This window comes from Bufo gargarizans, chromosome 5, assembly GCF_014858855.1.
Source record: "Bufo gargarizans isolate SCDJY-AF-19 chromosome 5, ASM1485885v1, whole genome shotgun sequence".
Classification (NCBI taxonomy): Eukaryota; Metazoa; Chordata; class Amphibia; order Anura; family Bufonidae; genus Bufo; species Bufo gargarizans.
This window is the reverse complement of record NC_058084.1, coordinates 144,973,180-144,991,474: the sequence shown is the minus strand read 5'-3', so window position 1 is coordinate 144,991,474 and position 18,295 is coordinate 144,973,180. Positions and strand designations below refer to the sequence as shown.

General features: G+C 39.1%; 1 protein-coding gene across 1 annotated transcript; it reads right to left on the bottom strand.

The window, feature by feature from the left end:
- Positions 1 to 13,146: 13,146 nt before the first annotated feature.
- LRRC30 (leucine rich repeat containing 30) lies at positions 13,147 to 14,020 on the bottom strand. The gene is given in 2 exon segments (XM_044295416.1): positions 13,147 to 13,410; positions 13,412 to 14,020. Coding segments are annotated over 2 exon segments (873 nt in total).
- Positions 14,021 to 18,295: the final 4,275 nt, after the last annotated feature.

Below are 18,295 nucleotides of genomic sequence, written 5' to 3'. Positions count from 1 at the left end.
TATCGCCTGTACTTCTGTCGCCTACTCGCACCTGAGGAAAGTGTTTCACTTGCGGGTAGCTGGCACAGATCGACCACGTCCTCTTCCTGGAACAGGAGCTCAACCAGCAGCACCACGACCGGGACCGCGTAACTTAATTGACGCTCTACTCATATTTCTCAAATTTAGGATCTTGCCAAAAATGTTTTATTTTTTTATAAAAGAATAGCACAGCAGTATCTAAAGCGTGTATCTCACACGTACAGATGCAGACAACACCGCAAATTAAGATTTTTGCCCTAAATAGGTGTTTTTTTCATACCAGAATAGCACAGCAGTATCTAAAGCGTGTATCTCACACGTACAGATGCAGACAAGGCCGCAAATTAAGATTTTTGCCCCAAATGGGTGTTTATTTCATTCCAGAATAGCACAGCAGTATGTAAAGGGTATATCTCACAACGACAGATGCAGCAAAGGCTGCAAAATTACGTTTTTTGCACTAAATGGGTGTTTTTAATAGCAGAATAGAACAGTATCTAAAGGTTGTATCTCACACGCACAGACGCCTAAATGTGTGTTTTTTTAATACCAGAGTATGACAGCAGAATATAACGCTTCAATTTCACACATACAGATGCAGACAAGGCCGCAAGTTAAGTATTTTGCCGTAAATGGGTGTTCTTTAAAACCCAGAAAATTATAGCTGTATTTCTAGCATAAATTGCACACTGACTAATGCCCCAGATGGAGGGTATTGCCAAAAATTTGTGTTTTTTCAAAGCCAGAAAAATATTTAAGTATTTCAAGTTTGTTTTTAACAATCAAATATGCAGCAAAGGCTGCGATATAAAGTATTTTGCACAAAATAGGTGTTTTTTTTAATAACAGAATATGACAGCAGTATTTAACGCTTGAATTTCACACTGACAGATGCAGACAATGCTGCAAATTAAGTATTTTGCCCAAAATGGGTGTTTTTTGAATAACAGAATATGACCGCAGTATATAACGCACAGATGCAGCAAGGGCTGTAAAATTGTGTATTTTGCCCAAAAAGGGTGCTTTTTTAAACCCAGAAAATTATTGAAGTATTTAAAGATTGTTTTAATAACAGATGCAGCAAAGGCTGCAATATTAAGTAATTTGCCCAAAAAGGGTGTGTTTTTTTATAACAGAATATGACAGCAGTATTTAACGCTTGTATTTCACACTGACAGATGCAGCAAGGGCTGTAACATTGAGTATTTTGCCCAAAAAGGGTGTTTTATAAAACCCAGAAAATTATAGCTGTATTTCTAGCTTAAATTGCACACTGAGTAATGCGGCAGAGGCCCAAGATGGAGGTTATTGCCAAAAATTGATGTTTTTTCAAAGCCAAAAAATTATTGAAGTATTTCAAGCTTGTTTTAACAATAACAGATGCAGCAAAGGCTGCTATATTAAGTACTTTGCCCAAAAAGGGAGTTTTTTTAATAACAGAATATGACAGCAGTATATAACGCTTAAATTTCACACGTAGAGGGGGCGTGGCTTGGAGCGCACCAGAGCAGACGCATGTCTCTGTAGCTCCGCTTCTCTCAGTCTCAAAGCGGCTCAAAGGACTCCTTTTACAGAAGCTATTACTAGCCTAAATCCTTCTCTGACACCTAAAGGCTCGTTCCTGCCATGCTTAAGATGCCGAGGGGCAAAAGAAGACCTGGAACACCAGCTAAACTTACGAGTTTCTTCAGTCCAGCATCGCTCCAAAATGGCGCCGGCGCGCGGGAACCTGCATCCCCCACGAGTGAAGAAGCTGTCCCTGCTTTCGGATCTCCTCACAGCTCACCAGCGAACAGCTCACCGTCTTCTGCATCACACAGAACACAAGGCAAGTCGCAATCCTCCTCTCTATCCCCTGTTCATCCAGAGTTCATGGGTGCAGGGAAAGCTCATAACGCAGATCCCATAACGTTTGAAGCCATGAAAGAGCTACTGTCTGACTTGAAAACCTCATTTAATAATGATCTTAAGACAGCTCTCTCTTCACTAAAGGCAGATATCACTGCCATAGGGGATCGTACAGCTCATCTTGAAGAGAAAATGCTTTCACAAATGCACACAATTGCCTTGTGGACGCTCATAACTCTGCCGAAGATGACATAGCAGCTATTAAGCTAAAGCTGGCAGACATAGAAGATAGATCCAGAAGGAACAACATTCGCTTCAGGAATATACCAGAAACAGTACAGGATGACCAACTGCAGGACTATTTGATTGATATGTTCTCAGCTCTTCTACCTCATGCCTCCAACACTGATCTACTAATAGACAGAGTCCATAGACTTCCCAAACCTAAATCTATTCCAGCCTCTTTGCCCAGGGATACTATAGCAAGGATCCACTATTACCACATTAAAGACTCGATCCTGAAGGCTGCTGCCAAGAAGCCAGATCTCCCTGAAAGGTTTCAAGAAATATCTCTTTTCACTGATCTGTCACCTGCCACCCTTGCCAGACGCAGGGAATTTATTAAAATTACACAAATACTAAGAGAGCAAAAAATTCTCTACAAATGGGGCTTCCCAGTTAAACTTATAGTTTACTACAATGGCCGCACTATGGTGTTGATCTCTCCCAAAGAAGCAATGAACTTTCTATCAAAGAACTCTCTTGTCAAAGATCCAGAGGAACCAAGAAGCCCACCAAAGAAAAAACAGCACACACTTGCCCAGGAATGGACAGTAGTAGGCTCTCCTAAAGCTAATATTTCCCCCAGACGAATAACACCTTAAATTCTGGCTAGTATCTAGATAGCTGTTCTTTTATCAGTCTGACCCAAACAGTTTCAGACTGGTGTGATAATTATTAGAAGCAAAGTATTTCACTAACTTCTATCTCCACCCCCCACGTTATGATGGCGGCCTGGGGTCGCATTGGTTCACATAGAACCGGACTTTATCACCTCACCTTTATGTTTTTTATGTTTTTAGTTATATTTTACTTCAATGTTCTACTGAAAATTATTTGTTTGTGGTACATTAACAATTCATGGTACTCTGCACTAGTGCAGGTATACTCTATGTTATATCTCCTCTGCGCACTTCCTTCCTCTAAAGAATTATGGTTATACAAATTGCCTCCTTGAATGTCAAGGGCCTTAATAGCCCAGCAAAACGATATTTTTTATGGAAGGAAGCTCACAGACTGAGATGTGATATACTTTGCGTTCAAGAAACGCATCTAAATGAAGCGGATAGCTCTAGAATATGTCATAAAGATTTTCCCACTATCCTATTTTCACATGCTATCAACAAAAAGAGAGGGGTTTTAATCGCTGTAAAGAAATCCATCGCCTTTCAGACTCTATCTTTGGATACAGACCCTATGGGCAGATTTATTATGGTTACATGTCTAATCAATAATTCTCCATATACGATTGTGTCATTATATGCCCCTAATTCTAGAACTTTAAGTTTTATTAGGTCTATCTTGGAGTCTCTCTCAACCAAAAAGAAAGGCTCCATCATCATCTGCGGAGATTTTAACCTGGTAATGGACCCTCGTATTGACAAATCTTCTCCCGTAAGTAGAAATGACAATTACAAACTTAAAGATTTGTGTCACAAAGAAGAGCTGTTTGATGCATGGAGGTCACTACATGCCTCTGAAACAGACTACTCCTTTTTCTCCAATCCGCACAACTCATACTCCCGGATAGACTTCTTTTTGGTTGACAAATGGTTACTCCAAAAAATAGTAGACTCCAAGATAGGCCTGATTACTTGGTCTGACCACGCCCCTATCACAATATCCATTCAAGAGGACTTCAACCTCAAACACTCCTCTCCTTGGAGGTTGAATAACCTCTTACTATCTAACAAACACTATAAAGAATTAATTTCGAAAGCACTAACAGAATATTTCCAACTCAATTCCAACCCAGAAATAAACCCAACTACGTTATGGTGTGCTCATAAGGCGGTAATAAGAGGACTTTTTATTAAATATTCCTCAGAGGAAAAAAAGAAAAGAATGCTTAAGTTAGAAGAGTTACACAAAAAACTTAGAACCTTAGAAGAAGGAAACCAAAAATCCCCAACCCCCCTTATTTCTCAAAAAATTATCAGCACTAGACATGAAATATATCTCTTGATGCAAAATAATTTTGAGAGGCACCTCAGGCAATCCAAAGCACAATTTTACAGACAAGGAAATAGAGCGTCTAAAATGTTAGCCAATAAACTTAAAAACAAAGCAGCAAACACTCGAATTCCCTTCCTGTGGTCTCCTAATAAGAGCAAAATAATGAATCCCCTTAAAATTGCTGAGGAATTCGCCGAATATTATCACTCTCTTTACAACTTAAAAAATGATCCAAACTCCCACCAACCAACCACAGAAGACATTAACTCCTTTTTATCTAGTATTTCACTTCCCCTAGTATCCCCAGCTCAACTTTCCCTTTTAAATAAACCCATTTCTCTACAGGAAATACTAGACACAATTTCCACTCTTAAAATAAATAAATCTCCGGGTCCAGACGGATTTATAAATGAGTATTATAAATCCTTTTCCAATATATTAGCTCCTCATCTAATGTCCTGCTTTCATCATATGATGTTAGATAACGGCATTCCCACAGAGATGCTCCAAGCAATAATAATTACCTTACCCAAACCTGGAAAACCACCCAACACACCAGCTAATTTTAGACCTATCTCCCTTTTAAACTCTGACCTAAAATTGTTTTCCAAAATCCTAGCGAACCGTATAGCAGACATTTTACCGAGTCTGATAGACTCCGACCAAGTAGGCTTTGTCAAGCACCGACAAACATCGGACGGGACAAGGCGTTTTCTAGATCTAATTGAAATAGCCCATACCCGTCGAACGCCTTCCATGCTCCTTTCCTTGGATGCGGAGAAGGCGTTCGACAGGGTTCATTGGAAATTTCTTAGTTCTGTTCTGGAGAAATTCGGATTTAATGGCCCCTTACTATCCGGTATTTTAAACCTTTATTCTTCCCCTCAAGCCTTTGTATACTCTTCTGGGTTCAAATCCAATTTTTTCCCCATTTCAAACGGTACCAGACAGGGCTGCCCCCTATCCCCTTTAATTTTCGCCCTGATAATGGAACCACTTGCTACCCATATTAGATCATCCCCTCATATTACTGGTATTTCAACCCAGGGGAAAGACCATCGTATAGGGCTATTTGCGGACGACGTTCTTTTGCTACTGTCCAACCCAACCATATCCCTTACACACACTTGTAACATACTATCCTCCTTTACAAAGGCTTCTTATTATAAGATTAACACTACGAAATCTCAAATTCTAAACTTGGGAATCTCAGGGAAAACTGTTAAATCCCTAAAACTTGCTTTCCAATTTAACTGGGTCAAGAAATCTATCCCTTACCTAGGAATTAACTTAACAGCTGTTCCAAGTGAATTATTTGCCCTTAACTATACCCCTCTATTTCAAGACATCAAATCTAAATTGGCCAACATCAAGACACAAGGCATTTCCTGGTTAGGCAAAATTGCTGTTATCAAAATGAGCATTCTACCTAAAATTTTATATTACTTCAGGAACTTACCTATACCAATTCCCATCAAATACCTCAAGGACCTTCAGAAATCCCTTTTAAATTTTATATGGGGGGGCAAATTTCACAGAATAAAAGCAGATATACTATACCTTCCCAGAAAAGAAGGAGGTTTGAACTGCCCCTCTATCATACAATATTACAGAGCTACGATTCTAGATCAACTTAAACACTTATGGCACAATGACCAACAGAAAGAATGGTCTCGCATCGAAAAACTTTCCCTGGGGAAACATTCTCTAAAGGACATTCTCACTGCTATGTCTCTTTTCAAATTCACCCCCAAAAGCACTTTGGCCACAGTCAAAGCTATCTTCAATACTTGGGATATTGTTACTAATAAACGACACCTCTTTGCGTTACCCCTTCCAAACTACAACATATCAGTTTTAGAATCTTATATTCCAGATTTGGATTTCTCACTGTGGAAAGCGAATGGGTTACATTATATTAATGATCTCCTAACAAACAACATTCTTAAACCCTTTTCGGAACTATCACAAGGTTATAATCTCCCTGTGAAGGATTTCTATAAATATCTCCAAATCAGACATGCTATTACCAACACCATGCTTACACAATCTCCTAGACCGAATAACAATAACCCATCCTCGATCCATTTCACAAAATGGCTTTTGAATCATAACATTAATAGCAAAGGAATTTCCAAGGCGTACAAAGTTCTCAGTATTCCCTTAGAAGATCCCCTACAAACGATTAAGTCCAAATGGTCTCAAGACCTCTCCAGTGACTTTTCTTCTGAACAGTGGTCATCTGCATTTGATGCAATATTTAACATATCTAGATGTATTTCTCACCTAGAGACATCTAGGAAAATTCTATATAGATGGTATTATCACCCAATGAAACTAAATAGAATTTTTCCAGATACAGCCTCGGAATGTTGGAAATGTGGATCCCCACAAGGATCCTTCTTGCATTGCTGGTGGGATTGCCCCCCGGTCAAATCCCTCTGGATGAGATCATTCAGTATCTTTACTAAAATCTGTCATCTCCCAATTGTACCCTCACCACAATTGGCACTTCTCTTTATTGGCATTGAGACAATTCCTTTTGACTTCAGAACCATTTTTGGCCATATATGTATTGCAACACGGCACCTTATCGCCACTCACTGGAAATCTAACCAGATTCCCAATAACCCTGACGTTGTTAAATTGGTCGAAGACAATTGCTGGTATGAAGGTGTAGCTGCTTCTGCTTTCTTTAAAAAAGGAAAATTTTACAGTCAATGGGGTGTATGGTTGAAAAGTAGTCTCCACACTAATTCCTCCACAGCAGATTCACTAGCCATTTAATTAGACGGTAGCTGGTCCAAATACTGTATCACTATCCATTTATTTTCTGTTCTTTATGTCCATAATGAGATATATTGTATACCTATGAACATCCTTATTAATGTACCACTTTATGTTACTTTACGTTATCTTTTGTTATTTAACGTTAATGTACCTTACCTAAACTTGTCCTTATGTTACCACAAATTACTGATTGTCTATGAGAAACGTACCTTTTACAATAGGCATCTTCAGTAAATCTGGTTCGTTTATTATGCATCATTTTATTATCCTATGCCCCTCCCTCTCCCACCCCCTCTCTTTCCAACCAGTATTCTTACCTCATTCATTCTTCCCTTCCCGTCCCTTTCCCTTCCTCTTCATCCCACCCCTCCTCCACCCCTCTCCCCCATACTCCCACATGACTCCATTTGTAATCATCGCTTGATTTGTACCAATGTCATTATTACTTAATTACTTGATAAAATTCAATAAAAACTTCATGTTTCAAAAAAAAAATTTCACACGTACACATGCAGCTAGGGCTGTAAAATTGAGTATTTTGTCCAAAATTGGCGTTTTTTTTTTACTAACAGAATATGACAGCAGTATATAACGTTTGAATTTCACACGTACAGATGCAGCAAGGGCTGTAAAATTTAGTATTATGCCCAAAGGGGTGTTTTTTAAAACCCAGAAAATCATAGATGTATTTCTAGCTTAAATTGCACACTGACTAATAAGGCAGAGGCCCAAGATGGAGGTTATTGGCAAAAATGGGTATTTTTTAAAAGCCAGAAAATTATTGCAGTATTTCAAGCTTGTATTTCACTGTCACAAAAGGACTTATGCAGTGCTGGTGCACTGAGCTTGCATAAAATGGCCCCCGCTGCCCACCTAACTAACAGACGGATAAAAGTACTTTTTCTCTGTCACTGTGCTCAGGACAGGGTAAAAAGATTGTGCACTGCGCCCACACAACAAATCTATGTAGATCGCTGAGTTCAATTGCAGTTCTGATTAAAGTTTATTTCCTATTCTCTCCCTCACAGCAGCAGCATCCTATCCCTACACTAAGCACAGCAGAGTGACGTGCAGCGCTAGGTGACTCCAGCTTATATAGAGGCTGGGTCAAATGCTGCACTGGCCAATCACAGCCATGCCATTAGTAGGCATGGCTATGATGGCTTCTAAGTGCACAGAGTTAACACTTGTTGATTGGCTGCTCTGCGGCCTTACAAAAAGCACCTTTAAATGTTCGGGTTCGGGTCCAGGGTCAAAAAATCCTAAAGTTCGGTACAAACCCGAACTTTACAGTTTGGGTTCGCTCAACCCTATTAACACACTTCTAGTACAGTGATACCGTGGTTCTTCAAGTTTCACTAGGATATTTTTACTTTACAATGGTCTTATCAAGTTCATTGCAACTTGAAACCACATTCAACATCAAATGTCAGTAATACCATCCATCTGCAGCACATACCATTGGTAAAATGCTTATAAATCAGCACCATCACACTAAGGGCAAGTAGAATCAATCAGGAGGCTCTTTATTACTAAAGTGCCTAGTGCTACATGTAATGTCATTTTTTCTGTCTATGCCAAGATTAACAGTTTCTTTGTAGAATTTCAAACATTTTCGGTTGGATGACCTTTCTCGGATTGTCTGATTGCCCAGAGTCTGTAGCATGTCTTCTAACTATCATGTCCTCTCTCTATCTGAAAGTGAATTTTTCAAACACTGAACTACTTGTGTTTTGTCCATCTACAAACCTACCTAAACCTGAGATTTTCCCCTCAGTGTTCCACTTACCATAAAGTCTAGGTAGCTCGCCGGCTGTCTGTTATGTTTTACACTGATTCTTCCTTCACCCACTATATTTAATTACTTGTCGGCTCATGCTGCCTTCAACTCAAAGACATACCTAGAATTTGACCCTTTCTTACTGTGGAAACAACAAAAACTCTTATTAATACTCTGATCTATTCTCATCTCTATTACTTTACTTATCAGTATCCCCTTCACTAAATTCTCCCCTCTCCAATCTATCCTAAACACAGCAGCCAGGCTCATCTATCTGTCTAACAACTACTCTGATGCCTCAGCTATGTGCCAGTCATTGCACTGGTTGCCCATACAGAGCACGATTCAATTCAAACTGCTCATTCTAACTCACAAAGCTCTCCACAGTGCTGTACCCCCATATCTCCTCCCTCATTTCTGTCTACCACCCTAGCCGTGCTCTACACTCTGCAAATGATTTACAACCAACATCCACCATAATCTGAACGTCCCATCTCCAGGACTTCTCCCAAGCTGCACCAGTTCTCTGTAATGCCCTATCCCAAACAATTAGGTTACTTCACAACCTACACAGTTTTAGATGTTCTCTACAATCACATCTTTTTATGGTTGCCTATCACATCCCCTGATCTAACTCTTCTCCATTCACCCCCTTCATCATAATTCTTCTGAACCTGTTCCATCATCTAACAATATCCACCACACCGCATACACTCAAACACATTACAGATATGGGCTGGTGATTAGCTCTTTCAACTTTATATATACTCCCCTATTATGTTAAGATAACTGGACCATTGTACAAAACAAGATTGTAAGCTTTTGCAAGCAGGCCCCTCATTCCTCTTGTTTACATTTTTGACTTGTTTGTTGTTATGTAATTTATGACTCTGTACATAAACCCTCTTATTGTAAAGAGCTGCAGAATATGTTGGTGCTACATAAAAAAAAGCTTGAATGCTTGAAGGGTTAACAGAGGGAGGGAGCTCCCCATCGGCTGCTGTGATGGTGTGGCAGCATCCCAATGGTTACTATGGCAACCAGACACCTTCACAGGCATCTTGCTTGCCATGGTATATCTAAGCCTGATCAGGCTCTTGCTAAAGGCAGGAGCCTGATCAGGCTAAGTGTGAATGCAAATACACTGCAGTACACTGTACAGTATCTTTCAGTGTATTGTAGAGGCATCAGATCCACTGGATCTTCAAGAACCAAATGGGTCTGGGTCCAAAAATTGTAAAAAAGTGAAAATTGAATTTAAAAAAAAGTCCGTAATGACCTGATCTATAAAAGGATCACAAAAAAAGAAAAACTATGATGGAATTGAAGTTTTGCCCACCTCACTTCCCAAAAAATGGTACTAAAAGTGATAAAGAAGTCATATGTACCCAAAATTAGTACCAATCAAACCATCACCTCATCCCACAAAAAATGAGCCCCAAGAGTGTGCAAATCAGTAATCAAAGCAAAAGGTGGCTATTTTGAAGAACCTAGAATATGACATATTTTCAGTTGTTTCACACTTTTTTGTTATGTATATAATTCCACATGTGTTAATTCATAGTTTTGATGCCTTCAGTGTGAATCTACAATTTTCATAGTCATGAAAATAAAGAAAACTCTTTGACTGAGAAGGTGTGTCCAAACTTTTGGTCTGTACTGTATGTACCTCAAACTAGTACCAATAAAACAATCTCTTTCTGCACAAAATTTGCCCCTATACAAAATATATGAAAAATATGGCTTTCAGAAAATGGAGAAACAGAAACATGTTTTTTTTTTCAACAATGCTTATATTGTGTAAAACCAAAATAAATAAGCAAAAATAGACATATTAGGTATTGCTGCATCCGTAATGACCTGTTCTATAAAAAATATTACATGATCTACCACCTAAGGTGAATGCTGTAAAAAATAAAAATAAACTGTGCCAAAACAACAAATTTTTTGGTCTACTTGCACCTTATTTGAATGATCAAATAATTTTACATGATTATATTAAATGTATAAAAAAGGAGTAGCAGGCACTCACTGTTAACACCTAGATACACTATATTTATTATAATTCGATTTTAAAAGATCAATAGTACACAATATACATAAATTGCTAAAATGCCATATAAGAAATGAATGAATAATCAATAAAATTATTGAAAAATAAAATTAATAAAAACTTTGTATCCTTGATTAGATCAACTGATGGATAGTCTCTGTGTATTAGTATGTAAAAGTTAGTATATCACCATATATACTAACTTTTATATACTAACACACAGAGACTATCCAGGACCATCAGTTGCTCTAATCAAGGATACCAAGTTTTTATTCATTTTATGTTTCAATAATTTTATTGATTATTCATTAATTTCTTATATGGTATTTTAGCAATTTATGTATATTGTGTACTATTGATCTTTTAACATCGAATTATAATAAATATAGTGTATCCAGGTGTGAACAGCGAGTGCCTGCTACTCCTTTTTTATACAATTACTTACACATACACTTAGGTGAAGCTTAGTAAGTGCACCGCTACCATTAAGTCAAACGGTGGAGCCACCTTATCCTAGCCTTTTTTATTATATTGAATGTACCCAAAATTATATACCAATAAAAATGTCAACTCTTCTCACAAAAACGAGCAATGATTTTTTTTTTCAAAAATGCTTTATTATGTAAAACTGAAACAAACAAACAAAAAAAGTTGATATATTTCATATTGTCACGTTTGTAGCAACCTGCTCTATAAAAATATCACATGATCTAACCTGTCAAATGAACATTGTAAAAAACAAAAAATAAAAACTATGCCAGAACAGATATTTGTGGTAGCCATTTGTACCCCAAAATAATATCAATAAAACTGTCACCTCAACCTGTAGTTTCCAAAATGGGGTCACTTTTTAATTGTTTATACTGTAGGGTGCTTAAGGGGGGCTTAAAATGGACCATGCCATGCACCGTTACAGAAGTTTATGACCAAATATGGTGTGTTTCTGTAAACCACAGAATCAGGGTAATAGATTTTGATTTTTCCTTGGCTGTTAACCCTTGATTTGTTACAGGAAAAAATGACTTAAAATGGAAAATCTTCCCAAAAAGTGAAATTTAGAAATGTTGTCTCCATTTTCCTTTAATTCTTGAGGAACACCTAAAGGGTTAACAATGATTGTAAAATCAGTTTTGTATAACCTTGGGGTGTAGTTTCTAAATTTGGGCCATTTATGGGTGGTTTCTACTATGTAATTGTTCCAAAGTTATTACCACATAAACTGACATGTCAGATTTCCAAACTTTGGCTTGGTCCTTATGGTGAAAATGGCAATGTCCTTAAAAGGTTAATATTATTATTATGAGCATGATCATTGTAGATGAAGATATAGCAATATAATCTCCTGAGATTATATCTAGGTATGAGTGAATTGATTCTAAGATTTGGAAATTAAACCTGAATTTCTCATTCTAACAAACTCAAACTGTGTGTGATTCAATTCAGAAGAATCCATGAGAGAGGGAGAGAGAAAAAGAGAGAGAAAAAGAAATAAAGTGAGAACGAAAAACTTTTCAGACAACTGGAGCACTTTTAATTCAAGTCAAATTTACACAAACCTTAATTGAATGGGACCCAAATAGAATTTTATATTCGCTCATTTCTAATTATATCACTATACCTGCATTCACCATGATCACGCTACATACAGACTCTGGGCAATCAATCTAAGAAAGGTTATCTGTCCAAAAACATTCATAACACTAGTTTCATGCAATTTTAGTATGCAGATGTTTGGATTTCTACATGAAGTCTGGATTAGAAATATGCAAACCAGCACCTCCCTCCTCAAAGGAGTTGGGAGGTGCTGGTTTGTTGGATTCCAACCAAAACTTCTTGTAGATATCCAAATTTCTGCATATCCAGGTCAGGGTGCTCCCATTTTATTTCTATTAGTTATCTGTTCAGTTTTCTTCAATCGTAATATTTTTCTTACTTTGACATTTTGGGGCCCTGGAACTAATTTACTAGTTAAAATAGCATTACGATCTCAAGTTACAGAATGTTCAAGTTACTGGGTTAATCCTAGAGCAAAATAATATTGTAACTTGAGGGAACACATACCTGAGTTGTACCTAAGTAAAAACAATAATATATTTCTCCAGCAGATGTCCCTAAAGCATTTCTAACTTCCTATGCTTCATACTACAGATTACATTACAATGAACATGCTGCACCATACTATACAATTTATATAACATTGTAAAATATCATAAACTATATTAGTCTAAAAAACAAACATATGTCATATAATTAAATCAAAGATTTACAAAGTTTAACGTTTTAGTCAACGTAAGCATAGATGAAAAAGTGTTATGTCACATTGCACAAAACATTTTTAGTGAAATGCAAAATAGTTATCATTATATAAAGCAGTTTACTATTTGTCTACAGCCATATATTGACTTGAGTTATCATTAGTTTAACTTTTTATGTCATTAAGATAGCTAAACAGCATATCAAGCCCACCTTCCACATACTCTGAAAAAGGCTTGACTAAGGGATTGTTTCTAACATGAAGTCCTTTGTCCAATGGGTTCCAAGCAATTCTTTTCAAGTTTGTCAGTAGGAACAGATCATTAGGAAGTGTTTGAATTTTATTGTAATCCACATTTAAAAGCTCCAAAGAGGTCAATAAGCAAATTGCACGAGGCAAAACAGCAATGTTGTTGTTATCGATAATCAATTATTTTCAGGCATTCCAGATAATGAATGCTCTCAGCAATGCTTTCAATCTTATTCGATCCCAGGTGCAGAAAATCTAATGTCTTAATATGGAAGACACATGCGGGAATGTTAACTATCCAGTTGTTGCTTAAATTTAGCTTCCTTAGTTTAGACAAGTCACTGTAAGTTGACGGTAGTCTTGCTATAAAATTGTCTGACAAGCTGAGGACCTCTAACTTCTTGCATAAGCCCACTTCTTCTGGCATTTCACACAAGTAATTCATGTTGACAAAAAGAACCTTGAGGTTCCTCAAAAGGCCGATCTCCTTAGGAAGGTGAACAATGTGATTTCCACACAAATTCAACATCACTATTTGTTCAAGTTTGGCCACTGCTGGAGGAACCTTCGAAAGACGGTTATGTGACAGATTGAGTTTTTCTACTGATTTCATGTGCCAAATGAAGTTTGGGATTTCTGCAGCATCCTGTAAGACATAGTTGACGACAGAGGCATGTTTCGCTGTTGTATCAGATTCTGATAATATATTGAATGATGCAGGTTTTCCTATAAATTTTTTCCCATTTTTCTCTATTTTCTTGGGATGTTGATGTGAAAAATTAGCTCCCATGGCTTTTCGAAAATCGGAGCAAATATGAATTCTTATTTGCCATATAAGTCCTTTTTTGACGTTCACATTTGAGTAGAACTATTGAATCTGAAAAATAGCCAATCTGAGTATTGTGCTTGGTCTTCATAAATGTTTAGTGATAATGAAAAGTAAAGGACATCAGTTCATCATGCTTCTCTGTACACGCTGGAGTTGTTATCTAAAACTGTTAAAGTGCTGAAACACTTGTTCCTAGAACTGCTGAACACACACGTACAACACCACAAAAAACCAGCTGTCACTGTCACTTCTTATAGCTTTATAGGAATGTCTCATCTTGTCTTCATTTACCGCTAATCACCAGTAAGCCCAGTGTAACTTCAACAGATCAAGTTTCTAAGGACTTAATTTAGTTGTTAACAACTTGCAGGTGGACATAAGTAACTAAATACAAACTGTCTACATAACTAGTGTTCAGTTTAAAAAGTATCAAACGCTATGAAATATATATAAGATATAAAACCTCTCAATTTATTTTATACAGTAAAATCTCCACTGACTGACCACATACCATGGTCTTAAAGAGCAGCTTTATATTTAATCTTTTTTTATGTTTAACACAATGCAAAACGAAAGGTCAACCATATCCATGATATTCTAAACCAAAATGGGTTTTAGACAAATCCTAATATTTAGTTGAGCTATTGGGTAACTTTAGGCATCCATGAGATCTTTTTGAATACATGTATGTATGTTTCCATGTATTATGCATGGTGCAAGGTTTTTATGAACAATGGTTATTTAATCCAATCTTCAGAGCTATGTTCATTAATATGGGTGCTGTTGGCTTACCTACATACAGGTCCTTCTAAAAAAATTAGCATATTGTGATAAAGTTCATTATTTTCTGTAATGTACTGATAAACATTAGACTTTCATATATTTTAGATTCATTACACACAACTGAAGTAGTTCAAGCCTTTTATTGTTTTAATATTGATGATTTTGGCATACAGCTCATGAAAACCCAAAATTCCTATCTAAAAAAATTAGCATATTTCATCCGACCAATAAAAGAAAAGTGTTTTTAATACAAAAAAAGTCAACCTTCAAATAATTATGTTCAGTTATGCACTCAATACTTGGTCGGGAATCCTTTTGCAGAAATGACTGCTTCAATGCGGCGTGGCATGGAGGCAATCAGCCTGTGGCACTGCTGAGGTGTTATGGAGGCCCAGGATGCTTCGATAGCGGTCTTAAGCTCATCCAGAGTGTTGGGTCTTGCGTCTCTCAACTTTCTCTTCCCAATATCCCACAGATTCTCTATGGGGTTCAGGTCAGGAGAGTTGGCAGGCCAATTGAGCACAGTAATACCATGGTCAGTAAACCATTTACCAGTTCTGCAGCGATACTGCAACTACAAAGAGTGACAACCGCAATTAGAAAAAAGTATTATAACTGGTGTGATAGACCAGTGGCCCACAAAACGACACATTGAAGCGGGTGTTATATAAGTATATACTTTTCAAATTGTGTATTTGGGTACTGCAGAAATTTACCCGCTATCACTGCATTACCTCTGCTACACACAGTGAGAAAATTTAAAGGAAAACATTTTTATAATTGGTGTGATTATAGACCAGTGGCCCCCAAAACCACATATTGAAGCGGGGTGTTATCTAAAAATATGCTACTCAAATAGTGTATTTTTGTACTGAAAAAAATTAGCCGCTTTCACTGCATTACCTCTGCTACACACAATGAGAAAATTTAAAGGATTTTTTTTATAACTGGTGTTATTATAGACCAGTGGCCCCCAAAACTACATATTAAAGTGTGGTGTTATCTAAGAATATACTACTCAAATAATGTATTTGGGTACTGACAAAATGTATCCGCTTTCACTGCGTTACCTCTGCTACACACAGTGAAAACATTTGCTGGATTTTTTTTTTTATAACTGGTGTGATAGACCAGTGTCCCCCCAAAACGACATATTGAAGCGGGGTGTTATATACCTTCTTCTACATACACTGCGCTTCTCTAGAGACTTTTGTCACCGGGTCATTTAAAAAATGACAGGCAGAGGAAGAGGCAGGCCCTTCCGCAGGGGTGGTAAGGGTAGGGCAGGAGCACCAGGCCAGAGCCAAAGTGGGAAGTTGCAGAAGGTGCGTTCAATTACGTCAAAGGAAGCACCAGACTTGGTTAAGTGGCTCACTCAGCCATCCGTTTCTGTACCCTCCTCATCCTCTCTATCTACACCCTCTTCACTCTCTGCTGTGTGCACCCCCAAAGACACCAACACCAACACCACCACCATATACCCTCCACTTGAGTCACAAGAATTATTTTCCAATCCATCACAAGACATATCCGATGCGCAAGCCATTCTTGGCATCGGATCAGGAAGAGGAGGTAGCAACAGCCGCCACTCAGCAGTCTGCCGACAGTACCCAGATCAGCCGAAGGAGGTTGGTCCCCGCTGTTGGTTATGTTAGTGGTGGGGAAGGTGACGTCGATGATGACGTGTCTATGGACGTAACGTGGGTGCCCATAAGAGAGGAAGAGGAGGGGAATTCAGAGGGAGAGATGGAACCAGCAGATAGGGAGGAGAATCAGGCCGAACTTACATTGCACAGGAGGGACAAACCAGACTGCTAATGTATCAGGAGCGAGCCATCAACCATGTACGGTTACATCTGGCGCTCCCAGGACGGCGGCACATGGCTCCGCAGTGTGGGATTTTTTTAAATGTGTCAGCTGTTGACAATAGTGTTGCCATCTGCAGCCTTTGGAGTCAACGCATAAGTCGTGGTAAGCCCAACACTCACCTAGGGATGACCACCTTAAGAAGGCACCTGGCCTCACATAACCGAGCCCAGTGGGAGCAATGCCGCCAGAACCCACAAAGCCACACTCCAGGCTCTCACCGTTCAGCCTCTTCTCCTTCTCCTCTCTCCTCACAATTGTCCTCCACTCCACCTTCCATCATGCCATCCTCAAGTTTCTCAGGAAAAAGGCAGGCTTCCATGGCCCAAATGTTTGAGCGTAAAAAAAATGATGACGCCGGATAACCCTCTTGCCCAACGGTTGGCTTGTCGGAACTGATAGCCCGCCAACTACTGCCATATAAACTTGTGGACTCGGAGGCCTTTCGAAAAATTGTGGCCATTGGAACACCACAATGGAAGGTCCCAGGAAGGAAATATTTCTCGCAGAAGGGCATCCCAGAGCCACGTTCAGCGGCAAGTGAATGTATCTCTGGCACACAGTGTCGGTGCCAAGATACATCTGACCACAGACATGTGGTCTTGCAAACACGAGCAGAGAAGGTATATAACTTTTACTGCCCACTGGGTGAACCATCTGACGTCCGTCAAGCATGTAACCCGTGGCACCCGTGTAGATTTGGTTTTACCGCCAATGATTGCATGCAGGCTTGCCTCTTCTTCTCCTCCTCCTACTCCATCCTCCCTCTACTCCTCGGCTGACTCCTCCTTTTCCGCTGCTACCGTCTCTTCTGCTGCGCCGCCCAAGATCCCTAGAACCTATTCGACATGCCAGATGAGACGTTGCCATGCTGTGCTGCGTCTGTTGTGCCTGGAATCCAAGAGCCACACCGGTCCTGCACTCCTTTCAGCTTCACGTTCACAGGCTAATCAGTGGCTAACACCGCTCAATTTGACAGTTGGTAAAGTGGTGTGCGACAACCGTGCCAATCTGCTGAGCGCACTGAAACAGGGCAAAATGACACACGTGCCGTGCATGGCACACATCCTGAACTTGGTCGTGCAGTGATTCGTTGTCAAATACCCTGGGGTCCAGGATGTCTCGTGGCAGGCCAGGAAAATCTCAGGCCATTTCAGAAGATCTTACACGGCCATGGCTCGCCTTGCTGACATTCAGCGGCGACACAACCTGCCCGTCAGACGTCTTAATTGTGACTGCCCGACGTGATGGAACTCAACCTTGTATATGCTCGATAGGCTGCTCCAGCAGAAATGTGCAGTTAACAACTACCTGTACGAACTCTGCGGCAGGACAGGTTCTGTGGAGCTTTTTTTTTCACTGCGCCAGTGGATGCTCATGTGCGACGCATGCAGACTTCTGCTGCCATTTGATGAAATCACCAAACTGGTCAGTCGCAGCCAGGGCGCCATCAGTGACATCGTACCTTTTGCCTTCTTTCTGGAGCGTTCATTGTGTTGTGTCATTGATCAAGCCTTCGAGGAGCAGGAAGATGAGGAAGTTGCAATGCTGGATGAATTCCCGGGGGGGGGGGGCTACACCATCTGA